The sequence below is a fragment of the Lasioglossum baleicum genome, chromosome 7, assembly GCF_051020765.1.
Source record: "Lasioglossum baleicum chromosome 7, iyLasBale1, whole genome shotgun sequence".
Lineage (NCBI taxonomy): Eukaryota > Metazoa > Arthropoda > Insecta > Hymenoptera > Halictidae > Lasioglossum > Lasioglossum baleicum.
Window position 1 is genome coordinate 16,392,794 of NC_134935.1, and position 15,073 is coordinate 16,407,866.

The following is a 15,073-nucleotide window of genomic DNA, read 5'->3' on the forward strand; positions in this document are numbered from 1 at the left end:
GTAAAGACGAGCAGGTCGAGGCGCGCAACAGGTAGCACAGGTGTGCCAAGGTGCGCATATGTACTTTGGTGCGTCGCGACTCGCGACGATCGACGTCACGGGATCTAGGTAGATTTTGAGATCTTTCGACCGGGACCGGGCGATGTTGGACTCGGTTTTTGATCCCTTTAATCGATTCGAATTCCGATCGGAAGGCGGCAGTGAACGGGAGAGAAAGAGAGAGAGACAGAGAGGGGGAGACAGGTAAGGCACAGGTGAAGGAAAAGGAAAAGGCCTTGGAGGAGGGTGGCGGCGCGTAGCAGTCGGAGCCGATCGTGGTCTAAAGCTGCATCGTGAAGAGTAGGTTTTCCACCTCTGCGGCGCTCTCAGTCGCTTCGCTTCCACCTGGCACGCCCGATTCGAACCGAAGCTCTCCGAGTGGACGCGTTAATGTGCCGGTCACCGTGGGGCCCATCCTCCGGAACGATTACTGTTGCTTTTCGTGTCCCATTTCCTATCGTGGTGCTGTGCCGCCGCGGCTCTTTCCTTTTTCCACGTTTAGTCGCTTCCACGACCCGCCGACTTCCTCCGGCGATCCTCAGGTGTGTCACGTCGGTCATGAAAAGCGCGCTTTACGTCGCGGTCGCGTCCGAAGTGCAGTGCAGTGCCTCTTCTTCTCCTTCTGGCTCTTCTTCTTCCTTCTCCTCCTCCTCCTCTTTTCCTTCTTCTTCTTAATGGAGTGTGCCGACGTATAGCCGCTTTTCGTCGTGTTTCTCGTTACACGCACAGGTACGTCTGAAAAACCGTCTTCGATACGTTTTCCGTGTCATCCGACTTCATCCGTCGAGCGTTGCACGCGGTCGGTGCAATCTCAGGGCCCGAGGAATTCCAAATATTTCGCAGCTGTGCCAGAATGTTGTTCCCCTTTGCCGGGAGACGAGCGCAAATCGTTGTTTGGTTCGAGGCGAGATATCGGACGAGACGAGGCAACGATACCGCAGGCGCTCGCGCGTTGCCTCGTCAAGAGAGAAAGAGAAACGTCCGGGTCTCCTCCGTCTCTCTCTCTCTCTCTCTCTCTCTCGTGTCGGTGAAAAAACTCTTTGAATAGCGGTCACGCGGTCCCAGCCTTCGGAAATTTCACGCGTTCCACGGATCGTAATGACAAGGAACGGATCGTGGCATTCCAGCGCGATCCTACCGTACACCAGTACACGTACGCCAGCCGCCAACGTTTAAAGCGTGATAATAGGAACGCCAGATAAGCGGAACGCTCGCAGTCAGATAAAGCCACCTTTAGCCAACGCAGCTCGCCGGTGCCGTGCGATCGACCGACGTTAGAATGTTTACCAAACGAGTCGAGACACGAGCTGCTCTACGACTTCAGGCCGATTTATCCTATCCGCACGGACACGGAACGTGATGGTTCATTCAAACATTCTTCGATGCATTCGAATGTAGGTGTTTATACTATCAGATCGTATTGGAAATTGAACAAACAAAGTATATTATTATATACCGAAACGGAATCGTTCCGTGCCCGTATGCGGATAGCATAAATCGGCCTTACGGAGTTCGCGACACGCGGATTCCGCAAACATGCACACGTGGAAACCGGAGAAAAAATGCGTGCGAACCGAGCCCACGATCCGGCGCAATCCGTAGCCCGGAGAATGAAATTTCTATTCGATTATTCGGAGTAAAACTGGGATGCTATGCGAGATCAGATCACGCGTTCTCGCGTACTCGCTCGATCGCCCGTTGAAGTCTCCAGCGGCCGGTGCTGCATCGCCACGTCCGTTGCTTCGTCTACGTGATTTTCAAAGTCGACGACTTCGACTTCGACTTCGAGTCCAAAGATTCGACGACCCTCTGCCCTCTCGTGTCCGTTCGAGTAGATTCCAGCTAGCCGAGAGCGCGAAAACAGGCAGACGTTTTTGCGAGGGCTTGTCGTCACGGTTTACCGGAAGTGTGTACACAACCGATCCTCCGATCGGCCGTGGGGAAATTATAGAGGCTCTTTCTCTCTCTCTCTCTCTGTGTCTCGAGGTTGCCGCATCGCGAGCAAAAAAGAGCATAGCCATTATAGTAGTATGCCGGGATCGATTGGTTCGTCGACCGAAGAGTTACTCGTGCGAGCATAATTCGAAGCAAATCCGTCGTTGTGTTTCGCCGAACGAAATCGACGTCAGCGACGCGTAAACCGCAACCTGGTGCGCGATCGATCAATGCTCGGCTCCGGAACTTCGGGCTCGGCTTTCTTTCGATTCGAATCGATTCGGAATGCGATCGTCCATCTTTCCGGAGGAGGAAACGGGGACGACGAGAATAAGATCGATCGAGCAAACTCGTCGAGAGGATCGTCGACGGAACCGGAGCCGGAGCCGGAGACGTAGAACGCTGGCAGAAGCTGAATAACCCACTTTTGCGAACAGGTTTATGCTTGTACTGCTTCGACTGTAACGGTGATCGGTCGGACATCGTCGTCGCGCGTCGAAACGATTTTTCTCCGAATGGATAGATCGTCCCCTCGCGGCTAGGCCGTCTCCGATGCGCGTAACTGCCAAAGCCGAAGCCGAGAGAAACAGCCGAGCATGAGCGCGAACCGTGAACCCTAACAGCTCTCGCGTTCCTCGTCGATTCCTCGGCGATTTCTCGCTTCTCGGACGGGGAATCTCCGGCCGCCGCGCCGACGCTATTCTCTGAAAGACAAACATCGCAAAGATTTGTTTATTTCTTTCTTTCAGGCGGAGTGCCGACAACCACGACTTGAGAGATGGTCATCGTCACGCGGGTAAGTGTTTCTCTCACACCGGTGGGTTCGCGAAAGTTTCGCGGAGATCGTGCCCCGCGGTGTCTCTCCGGCGAAGATGCTCGGTGGGAATAATCTGTGACGAGACGCATCGCGAACGTACGCGAGGAAAAGGGAGACACGCGCGCGCGCACGCTCGTTTCTCTCGACGTGTCCGATGAACGATCGAGATTTTACGAAGAACGATTGATCGACCGTGTGCTCGATCGCGCGTACGCGCGCATGACTCCGAATCGGCACGCGGTATTCCGATGTCGGAGCCGACCGGTTCACCTTCGATCGCGACTCGCAATTGATCGTTCGTTGGCCGCGATTCGAAATATTTCCGGGAACGTTTTCGATCCGAGAGAGATCAATCCTACGGTGGAAGTCTTTTGCTCTCGTCCTCGCGAAGGGAACCGGCAACGAAACCGATCGGATCTCCGCGACGGGACGCGTTGTGACGCAAGGTGTACCGAAGCCAGTGGTCGGTTAATTAGGAGTAGTTAACGGTCCTTCATCGCATCGTGAATGCCCTGTACAGCGCGTTAGCATTTCGCGCGAGCGAACCAGCCGTCGTATAACGGGACGCGGATCGTTTTACCGGACAACGCGTTTCTACCATCGACTACTCGGCTCTATTCTTTCCCCGAGCGAGCACGCGTGCGAGCAAACTGCGCCCGGCTGCGTCGCCCTTTACCCTTTCCTCCCTTTTCTTCTCGCCGTGCCGTGGTTTTGTTGCCGAGGGAAACTGTCGCATGGGTTTCCGGCTCGGACAAGTGGGACAAGCATTTTCCCAAGGGAATGGAAATAGCCTCGTGTGCCACTCCTGTCTCTCGTGCAGCCGTCGTGTCGCGGCAGCTACCGAAAGTAAAATCACACGTCGAGATCCAGGGCCAAATCGGAGTTGCGCGCAGGCTCGGCTCGGCTCGGCTCTTTCGAGCTAACGAGCGGATGAGCTCTTCCGATGTTCCGGTGAGGTGAACAATCGGAACGTATACGAATATCAGACGCAACCTGTGCATTCGCGTAGAAGCGTCCGCGGAGCATAGGCTAGCTAGCTCAGGGGTTCTCATGCTCTCGGTCCGTTCAACTCGCTTAGGTCCATATCTCTTTGCACGTACGTTCGTGTCGGAGCTGCGATAAACGATAGGGGCGACCACGAGAGCGAAGCGTATTACGTTATAGAAGAGCAACGCTTCCCAGATGACCAACCAATGGCTAGTCTTTCTCTATCGCAGCTCCAACGCATCCTTCGTCGATCGACGATACGACAAAGATTAACAACGGCTTTGTTGAAACTGAGAATATCTATGGGACGCGGCACGAACGGTAAATACCGGGATAGGAGAAGGTGCAGCGTGCAATGAGCTCGCGTATGCCTAACGTTTATGTCGGAGCTGCGACAGAAGCTATAGGCGACGAAAGCTAATCCTTAGTTGGTCGTGTAGCGAGCGTAGCTCAGCTCGCTTCCATTGAAAGACTACGGGATGGATTTCTCCCGATCGTTTATCACCGCACCGGCATAAACGTGCTGTATCGCCAGCCGAGTATGGTTGACGATACACGCGGCCGGAACCGGTGCCGGCGTTTTGCCAGTCGCGGAACACCGGACGGAATACGGCCAGGGAAACGTTGAGGGAATTCGATGTTTCGTGAAAAGATTCGCGACGAAAGCGAACAGCGTACGCGATCCCTTTCCTCGGCGACGATAACGAGTGACGTTAAACCCAGCCGGAAGCCAGAGCAATACCCGTCCGCCCGACTAACTCGATTATCGTGTGCGCGAAAACGTCTGTCGAGCGACGAGGGACGGAAGACTCTCGTCTCCTTTCGTTTTCGTCCGATCGGTAATCGACGAGAGCGCGAACAAACCGCGAAACTCTCTGGTCCGAGTTATCTAACGGCCCGGGCTGTCGCGATTCAAGCCAGTTTAAGGTTTACAGTTACGGCGCGTGCTAACGCGTCCACCGCGGCTAGCTTTCGGTCGAATTCGGGTCAAGCTCGAGCGCGTTGGCCGACTAAACCGGTCCGCTTTACCCGCGCAAACCTTGACTTTGAGTCTGCTCGTTTAGGATCGCTTAGGCTCGTTTAGTAGGCTCGTTTAGCAGGCTCGTTTCGCGCCTCGATCCGTTTTCCCCAGGGCATCGGTTTCCACGTTAAGCCGTAACTTCTGCCGCGACGTGACGCGTTTTCTCCGATTGATAGCGCAACGGAGCGTTGCCGGCAGGCTGAAGCCCGAAACTGGGCCGAACGTAACCGATCCGGCCAAACAGGATCATCATCCGTGGAAAAATTCATTTGCAGGGGGACTACATATGGATCGAACCAATCTCTGGAAGGGAATTTGACGTTGCGATCGGAGCACGAGTGATTTCCGCGGAAGGCAGGCGCATTCAAGTGAAAGACGACGATAACAAGGTAATCGTTACCTACTTTCCGCGTTCGCTGCCGCCCGCCGTCGCCGCGTTTCTCGATTCATCGGAAAGTCGGCGGCGCGTGTTTCGAAGCGCGAGAAAGTGTGCTGCGGGCTGCGAACTGCCCGGCGATTTCGAATACTTTCGGAGGTAGCGAGGCTCGATCAACGAAAGCCGACGCTGACGTTCAAGCTCGCGCCTGCCTTTGATTCTGACTCTGCCGCTTTTCAGGAACAATGGCTGACTCCCGAGAGACGGATCAAGGCGATGCACGCTACCTCCGTGCAAGGCGTCGAGGACATGATCAGCCTAGGAGACCTCCATGAGGCGGGGATCCTGAGAAACTTGCTGATACGATATAACGAGAACCTGATATACGTGAGTGACCACCGTAGGTCCATCCGAGCGGCTCCACCAACCATGGTCGTGACACCGCTCTTTCCCTGATGCTCTAAGACAACTAGACTGTGGGCAACTCTGGATTCTACAGACAAAAATGGCTGAATAAAATCGTTTTATTTGGCTTCTGTTTCTTGCAATCGGAGCAGAAAAATTTTATTTGGTTGTTGCAGATGAAAATTTGATATATTATATCATTTTAAGATACAAAACTGGTCTTTAAAGTCCTATCTCTAGTTTTTATTCGACTACGTAATTTTACTTTTAACTTTATTTCAACATCCAAGTAATGAGGTTGTCCTGTATTCTGTATTCTTGTTTTGTATGTATGTAGCATGGTGTTTGGTCATAAAGTGGTAATTAATCTTGTAAGTTATAAATGAGAAACGCGAAGACCAATTCAATTTTGTACCGTGATACGGTTAGAGCGGTGTCACGACAGTTCCAGGTAACAAAAAGGATCGAGAAGATCTAAGGAAACGTCTTTTCCGCAGACCTACACGGGCTCGATCCTCGTCGCCGTGAACCCCTATCAGATCCTGCCGATTTACACCGCGGAGCAGATCAAGCTGTACAAAGATCGGAAGATCGGGGAGTTGCCGCCTCACATATTCGCGATCGGCGACAACAGTTACGCGCACATGAACCGATACGGCCAGGACCAGTGCATAGTGATCAGGTATCGATGACGGCGGTGGTGGTGGGTTTTTTGGGTCGCTTTTTTCCCTTCTAGAGCGCAGAATATCGATTGTTCTTTCGGCTGTATATACCCCATATATTTCGCCTTCTCGTGTCGTTGGATGAGAACGATTTGTCAAATTTACGAATGTTTATGTCTTAGCGGCGAAAGCGGAGCCGGCAAAACGGAAAGTACGAAACTAATTTTGCAATATTTGGCAGCGATCAGCGGCAAACATTCGTGGATCGAACAGCAAATTTTGGAAGCGAATCCCATCTTGGAAGGTAAAACGTTCGAGCGCGTTCGATAACGAATGATCGGTGATTCGACTCGATTCTCACGCGTTTCCAGCATTCGGCAACGCCAAGACGGTGCGGAACGACAATTCCTCCCGCTTCGGCAAGTACATCGATATTCACTTCAACGATCAGGGCGTGATAGAAGGGGCCAAGATAGAGCAGTACCTGCTGGAAAAGTCCCGTATAGTGTCGCAAAGTTTGGACGAGAGAAACTATCACATATTCTACTGCATGTTGGCCGGTCTGTCCAAGGAAGAGAAGCAGAAGCTAGAGTTGGAGGATGCGTCTTCGTACAAATATTTGACCGGGGTAAGGTCGCTTTCTCCTCCGCCTTGCTTTACAGGGTGACAAGAAATAACGGAGTTAAACATTTCTTACAATTAGTATAATTCTGTCAAATCGACGAATTTTGAAAAACCAAATGATAACAACCATAACATGGACCTTTAGTATTCATATATTTAAGAAGTTTCGAAGTGGCCACCCTTTGAGCCGATTCAGAGGCTCAAACGTGTTTTGAAATTTTCGGCAATGGGCCGCAGCTCTTCTGACGTCATTCGGTCCCACACCCGACGCAGAGATTTTTTCAGCGACTCGAAACTTTTATGACGTTGTTCGTTCTTCAGGGTGGGAGCATCACGTGCGAAGGCCGGGACGATGCTGCAGAGTTTGCGGACATTAGGTCGGCGATGAAAGTGCTCTTGTTTTCGGACGCGGAAATATGGGAAGTCTTGAAGCTGTTGGCTGCCCTGCTGCACATTGGAAATGTCAAGTACAGGGCTACTGTTGTAGGTAAGCTGTACTAGGGTTTATTCTTGTCAGCCACCGTATAACAGTTATCGTGGCCTGATTACAACGATTCTTCGTCGCAGATAATTTGGACGCCACCGAAATACCGGAACAGACGAACGTGAGGAGGGTGGCGCAGCTGCTGGGCGTGCCGGTGCAATCTCTGATAGACGCGCTCACTCGCCGAACGATATTTGCTCACGGTGAGACGGTTGTAAGTAACAAGTAAATTCTGCGTGGTTTCGTGGCTTCACGGGTGGCTTCTAGATCGAGAGAAAAAAGGCAACTACTATCCAGGAATATCGTAACGCGTGCGCAGGTCTCGACGCTGTCCAGGGAACAGTCGGTGGACATCAGGGACGCGTTCGTCAAGGGGATCTACGGCCGGTTGTTCGTGCATATCGTTAAGAAGATCAACGAGGCGATCTACAGGCCTAAGAACACATCCCGTAGCGCGATAGGCGTGCTGGACATCTTCGGGTTCGAGAACTTCAATCACAACAGCTTCGAGCAGTTCTGCATAAACTACGCGAACGAGAATCTCCAGCAGTTCTTCGTGCAGCACATCTTCAAGCTGGAGCAGGAGGAGTACAATCACGAGGGGATCAATTGGCAGCACATAGAGTTCGTCGACAACCAGGACGCGCTCGATCTGATCGCGATCAAGCAGTTGAACATCATGGCGCTGATCGACGAGGAGTCCAAGTTCCCGAAGGGCACCGACCAGACTATGCTCGCGAAGATACACAAGACCCACGGGACCCATCGCAACTACCTGAAACCGAAGTCGGACATCAACACGTCGTTCGGGTTGAACCACTTCGCCGGCGTGGTGTTCTACGACACGAGAAGCTTCCTGGAGAAGAACCGGGACACGTTCAGCGGCGATCTGCTTCAGCTGATCCACATCTCGTCGAACAAGTTCCTGCAGGCGTGTTTCGCCGAGGATATCGGCATGGGCTCCGAGACGAGGAAACGGGCGCCTACCCTGTCCACCCAGTTCAAGAAGTCTCTGGACTCGTTGATGAGGACGTTGTGCAGCTGCCAGCCGTTCTTCATCAGATGCATCAAGCCGAACGAGTACAAGAAACCGATGATGTTTGACAGGGGTCTCTGTTGCCGACAACTCAGATACTCGGGCATGATGGAGACGATTCGAATCCGTAGAGCCGGTTACCCGATCAGACACTCCTTCTCGGAGTTCGTCGAACGATACCGATTCCTGATTCCCGGAATACCGCCGTCGCACAAGGTCGACTGCCACGCGGCCACCTCGAGGATCTGCCACGCGGTGTTGGGCAGGTCGGACTACCAGCTCGGTCACACCAAAGTTTTCCTGAAGGACGCCCACGATCTGTTCCTGGAGCAGGAGCGCGACCGAGTGCTCACAAGGAAGATACTGATCCTGCAGCGCAACATCCGCGGCTGGGTCTACAGAAGAAGGTTCCTGCGGATGCGAGCCGCCGCGACGGTGGTGCAAAAATACTGGCGAGGTTACGCGCAACGGCAGCGCTACAAACGCATGCGAATCGGTTACATGCGGCTCCAGGCGTTGATCAGGTCGCGGGTGCTCTCGCACCGGTTCAGACACCTCAGGGGACACATCGTGGCTCTGCAGGCGCGCGCGCGGGGCTATTTGGTGCGCAGAATGTACCAGAAGAAATTGTGGGCGATCGTCAAGATACAGGCTCACGTGCGGCGTCTGATCGCCCAGAGGCGGTACAAGAAGGTCAAGTACGAGTACCGGTTGCACGTCGAGGCTCTGAGACTTCGAAAGAAGGAGGAGCGCGAGCTGAAGGACCAGGGGAACAAGCGGGCCAAGGAGATCGCCGAGCAGAACTATCGGGAGCGGATGCAGGAGTTGGAGAGGAAGGAGATCGAGATGGAGTTGGAGGACCGGCGCAGAATGGAGATCAAGAAGAATCTGATCAACGACGCGGCCAAGAAGCAGGACGAGCCGGTCGACGACAGCAAGCTGGTCGAAGCGATGTTCGACTTCCTGCCGGACTCGAGCAGCGAGGCTGCCACGCCCGCTCGAGAGACCTCCGTGTTCAACGACTTGCCCGCGCCGAAGGCGGACCAGCAGGAGATCATCAGCCCCGTGCAAACAGCCTCCGAGGACGAGGAAGACCTGTCCGAGTTCAAGTTCCAGAAGTTCGCGGCCACCTATTTCCAAGGGAACATCACGCACCAGTACTCGAGGAAACCGCTGAAGCATCCGCTGCTGCCGCTGCACACGCAGGGCGATCAGCTGGCCGCGCAGGCCCTCTGGATCACGATCCTGCGGTTCACGGGCGACCTGCCGGAGCCCAGGTTCCACACGATGGACCGGGACACGACCTCGGTGATGTCGAAGGTGACGGCGACCCTCGGCCGGAACTTCATCAGGAGCAAGGAGTTTCAGGAAGCGCAGATGATGGGCATGGACCCGGAGACGTTCCTCAGGCAGAAGCCGTCGCGGTCCATCAGGCACAAGCTGGTCTCGCTGACTCTCAAACGGAAGAACAAGCTCGGCGAGGACGTTCGACGGAAACTGCAGGAGGACGAGTACACCGCGGACAGTTATCAGTCGTGGTTGGAGGCTAGGCCCACCTCGAATCTCGAGAAGCTGCACTTCATCATCGGGCACGGGATACTGCGCGCCGAGCTACGCGACGAGATCTATTGTCAGATATGCAAACAGCTGACCAACAACCCGTCGAAGTCGTCGCACGCTCGAGGATGGATCTTGCTCTCGCTGTGCGTTGGCTGCTTCGCCCCCTCCGAGAAGTTCGTGAATTATCTGAGGGCGTTCATCAGGGAGGGTCCGCCAGGGTACGCGCCCTACTGCGAGGATCGGCTCAAGAGGACGTTCAACAACGGGACGAGGAATCAGCCGCCCAGCTGGCTGGAGCTCCAGGCGACCAAATCGAAAAAGCCGATCATGCTGCCGATCACGTTCATGGACGGGAACACGAAGACCCTGCTCGCAGATTCCGCCACCACCGCCAGGGAACTGTGCAACCAACTGTCCGACAAGATATCGTTGCGCGATCAGTTCGGCTTCTCGTTGTACATTGCCCTGTTCGACAAGGTCTCCTCGCTCGGCAGCGGCGGGGACCACGTGATGGACGCGATCTCGCAGTGCGAGCAGTACGCGAAGGAGCAAGGCGCCCAGGAGAGGAATGCCCCGTGGAGATTGTTCTTCCGCAAGGAGATATTCGCGCCGTGGCACGAGCCGACCGAGGACCAGGTGGCTACCAATCTGATTTATCAGCAGGTCGTCAGGGGGGTGAAATTCGGCGAGTACCGATGCGACAAGGAGGAAGATCTGGCGATGATCGCCGCCCAACAATACTACATAGAATACCACATGGACATGAACGTCGACAGGCTCTACACCCTCCTGCCGAATTACATACCGGATTACTGTTTGACGGGCATCGACAAGGCGATCGACAGATGGGGACATCTCGTTCTACAGGCGTATAAAAAGGTAACCATCGATCATGCTTGGGTTTAATAGCGAACGTACCGTTCTCTAAACCTTTCTTTTCGCAGAGCTACTATCTGAAGGAGAAGGTGCCAGCGTTACGCGTCAAGGAGGACATAGTCGGCTACGCCAAGTTTAAATGGCCCCTGCTGTTCTCTCGGTTCTACGAAGCGTACAGAAATTCCGGTCCGAATCTGCCGAAGAACGACGTCATCATCGCGGTCAACTGGACCGGAGTGTACGTCGTGGACGACCAGGAGCAAGTGCTCCTGGAATTGTCCTTTCCCGAGATCACCACCGTATCTAGTCAGAAGTACGTTCTTTCTTCTTTGAGAAAGATCATTCGACAAGGTCACAGTTGACTAACGCCTGTTTTCTCTCCCGTTTCCAGAACGAACAAAATGTTCACGCAGACGTTCAATTTGTCGACGGTGCGCGGAGAAGAGTTCACGTTCCAGAGTCCGAACGCCGAAGACATCCGCGATCTGGTGGTGTACTTTCTGGAGGGTCTGAAGAAGCGCAGCAAATTCGTGATCGCTCTGCAAGACTACAAAGCGCCGGGCGAAAGTTCCTCGTTCTTGAGCTTTCAGAAAGGCGATCTTATCGTGTTGGAGGAGGAGAGCACCGGCGAGACGGTCCTCAACTCCGGATGGTGCGTCGGCACGTGCGAGAGGACCAACGAGAAGGGCGATTTTCCCGCGGAGACTGTTTACGTGTTGCCCTCGTTGAGCAAGCCGCCCAACGACATACTGGTAAGCGTACGTTTCTGTGCTTTTTAGGCCGCGTTTCGCGAGAATCAACCACGTAGGATCGCGAAATCGATCGTCTTTTATTCGCAGTCCTTGTTCAGCATCGAAGGAACGGAGAACGGCCGAAAACTCTATCCGCAGCAAGTCAACGGAGTAGAACCTCGCGACAAGCCTCATACTCTGCTAGAGTACGCCATCGACCATTTCAGGCAAGTACTCGAACGAGTCTGTTCTAGTTGACCGACAGTGACTTCCTCGACAATGTTTACATCGAAGGAAGTCTATGTCCGTACGAGTTACCGAATAAATTTTTAATATCCTGCAGGACCCCGCCGAAGAGGACAATGTCCAAGGCGCTGACGCTAACGACCGCTCGACGCGGACACACCGACGAGCTGTGGCATCATTCGAGGGACCCGATCAAGCAACCGTTGCTGAAGAAACTAACGTCCAAGGAGGAGCTGGCCGAAGAGGCGTGTTTCGCGTTCAACGCCATGCTGAAGTACATGGGAGACTTGCCGACGAAGAGACCCCGGGTCGGCAACGAGTACACGGACCTGATCTTCGACGGGCCCCTCAAAAACGAAATCTTACGAGACGAAATCTACTGTCAAATCATGAAACAGCTGACGGACAATCGAAACAGATTGAGCGAGGAGCGGGGCTGGGAACTGATGTGGCTCGCCACCGGGCTTTTCACTTGCAGCCAAAGCCTTTTAAAGGTACGAGGAGCGAGCGTGTGAGCGTGTTCGCGAGCGTTAATGCTGCAACCGGAAACGAGCGTTCGCGTTTTTACACGGTCACCTTTTTACCGTTCCAGGAATTAACTCTATTCTTGCGGACGAGGCGGCACCCCATATCTCAGGACTCTTTGCAAAGGCTGCAAAAAACGTTGCGAAACGGCCAACGGAAGTATCCGCCGCACCAAGTCGAAGTAGAAGCTATACAGCACAAAACCACGCAGATATTTCACAAAGTCTACTTCCCAGACGACACAGACGAGGTGAGGCGTCTATTCGGTGTTTCGGCCGCGAAATCGTTTGGCAATCGCTTCACTCGAAACGTTCTCCGTTGCGCAGGCGTTCGAGGTCGACTCGTCCACGAGGGCGAAGGACTTTTGCCAGAATATCGCGCAGAGGCTGAACCTGAGGTCCGCGGAGGGATTCAGCCTGTTCGTCAAGATCGCCGACAAGGTCATCTCGGTTCCCGAAGGCGACTTCTTCTTCGACTTTGTACGCCACTTGACGGACTGGATCAGGAAAGCTCGGCCGTCTCGCGACGGTACGTCTACGCCATTTCGTCAACCTCGTTTATTCTCTTTCGAATGGCAACGATAATCGAAAATTCGATTTCTCCCACAGGTGTGCCACCCCAGTTTACCTACCAAGTGTTCTTCATGAAAAAGCTGTGGACCAATACCGTGCCCGGCAAAGATAGAAACGCCGATCTCATTTTCCATTTCCACCAGGAGCTGCCTAAACTGTTACGAGGTGAGACGTTCGGATGAATTTCACTTTAGTCTGGCATCTCGACGATCAATTTCGCTGACACGCTTTCCGCTCGTTGACAGGGTACCACAAGTGCACGAAAGAGGAAGCATCGAGGCTGGCGGCGCTGGTCTACAGGGTCCGTTTCGGCGAGAGCAAGCAAGAACTTCAAGCGATCCCGTGAGTGGAAGCGTCCCTATCGTAATCTCTGTTGTTGCTTCTACAAGAAAGTTTCGGCTAGGAGATCGTTCTAAATCCACGTTCGTTTTTTCCAGGCAAATGCTGAGAGAACTGATACCCGGCGATGTGGTGAAGGTACAGAGCTCCAACGATTGGAAGAGATCGATAATAGCGGCGTACAATCAGGACGCTGGTAAGTCGACAACCATCGATCGCGTTCCGTTAATCGGTATTCCGATTGATTACACAATTTTCTACGAAACAGGAATGAGTCCCGAGGACGCGAAGATTACGTTCTTGAAGATCGTTTACCGATGGCCGACGTTCGGATCGGCGTTCTTCGAGGTGAAGCAGAGCACGGAACCGAATTATCCGGAATTGCTATTAATCGCGATCAATAAACACGGAGTCAGCCTGATACATCCGCAAACGAAGGTAGTTTCGGATAGAGATGTCGAATTTAGCATCGAGCTCGATTGGCGCGGTTCGTTTCACGATCTCGTCTCGTTTCAGGATATACTAGTGACGCATCCTTTCACCAGAATCTCAAATTGGTCATCGGGCAACACTTACTTCCACATGACGATCGGCAATTTGGTGCGAGGTTCGAAACTGCTGTGCGAGACCTCGCTCGGCTACAAGATGGACGATCTTTTGACTTCCTACATTTCGCTGATGCTCACCAACATGAACAAACAGCGCACGATACGAATAAAGTAAACGCGATCGCGTCTCGCGTTCGAGTTGTCCCGCGAGGAGCGCAAACAACAGAGTGCAACAGAGTCATAGTAAACGCCGGAAGCAATTGTTCATCGTTGTTTTGGCAAACCGTTCTCCGAAGATCCGAAAATTAAACGACGCGGCAACGTGTATCGGTATATGTTTCTACGTAAACGGTCGCATAGTGTCGCGTCAACAGTATCGCCAACTTATACACGTACCCGTGCGCTATAATTACTCAGTGAACGCGGTTGGCGCCGCGTCATCTCATTCTCATACTCATCATCCGCTAATCGAACGCGTTTTCGTTGTTACAACAATATCCGTGGAAGATAAAAAGGACAACCGTGATGCACGTGTACACAAACGATTAGCTGAAAAATTGTATATGATTTATTTACAAATAAGATTTTCATATAGTTTTGTAAAATATTACTTTAATATATAGGAGATATAATTAAAGAAATTCACGCTCAAACGTACTTCCATCGTTTCGAGACAATTTTTGTCGTCGCTACAAACTAAAAACGATATCGATCGAAAGAGAGTATCCAGGTCGACGAACCGATCCTCCCGAAATTGAGCACTAAAACGAAATCTACGCACGGACGCACTTGTATTTTGACATTTATAATAGTAGTACATAGAGTTCCCCGGTGTAACGAATCGCAAAATGATTATTCGTTGATCATCCGTCCAATGATACGAGTAACGATGTAATTATTATTAAGTCGCAATTTATTACTGTGAATAAAGATAATCGTGTTCTTCAGGTACTCGGTGCAAATTTTAATCGTGGGTAAATTCCCATGGAATACATATACCGACATTCCTCTTTCACAATGGATCTCTTTGGGAAGACGATTCCCAAAGCGATCCTATCTCGTTTCCTGCTGCCAGATAATTATATTCGATGCTATCTGGGGGAAAAAGCCCGTACCGATTCGATCGTGTCGAGAAGTCGAGAAACAAACCGCGTTTAACCTAGAACTCCCTGCGCTTTCGTATTTCAATTTCACAAAGTTTCGTGAAATTTCACCGTGCCATCGGCCGTCGCCAAGTGTGAGAAAAATCGAGTTCCCCCTTGCGATTTCTGATCGCGGAGGATCTGGAAG

At 52.6% G+C, this 15,073-nt stretch overlaps 1 protein-coding gene across 7 annotated transcripts; it reads left to right on the forward strand.

The window, feature by feature from the left end:
* The first annotated feature begins 14 nt into the window (after positions 1–14).
* Positions 15–14,734, forward strand: Ck (unconventional myosin-VIIa ck). 7 transcript variants are annotated; one of them, XM_076427064.1, is made up of 21 exons: positions 15–108; positions 2,724–2,770; positions 5,075–5,188; positions 5,416–5,562; positions 6,078–6,262; positions 6,425–6,546; positions 6,614–6,870; positions 7,188–7,353; positions 7,434–7,564; positions 7,670–10,825; positions 10,891–11,135; positions 11,214–11,580; positions 11,662–11,780; positions 11,897–12,293; positions 12,392–12,574; positions 12,651–12,852; positions 12,933–13,061; positions 13,142–13,238; positions 13,334–13,431; positions 13,504–13,673; positions 13,752–14,734. In XM_076427064.1, exons 2-21 carry the CDS (start codon positions 2,753–2,755, stop codon positions 13,956–13,958), a joined length of 6,510 nt encoding a protein of 2,169 aa, XP_076283179.1. In that variant the 5' UTR covers positions 15–108; positions 2,724–2,752; the 3' UTR covers positions 13,959–14,734. The 7 variants fall into 7 exon arrangements, 6 of the variants coding, with proteins under 6 accessions (XP_076283179.1, XP_076283178.1, XP_076283177.1 ...); XM_076427063.1 differs by lacking the exon at positions 15–108 and adding an exon at positions 145–243; XM_076427062.1 differs by lacking the exon at positions 15–108 and adding an exon at positions 268–768.
* Positions 14,735–15,073: the final 339 nt, after the last annotated feature.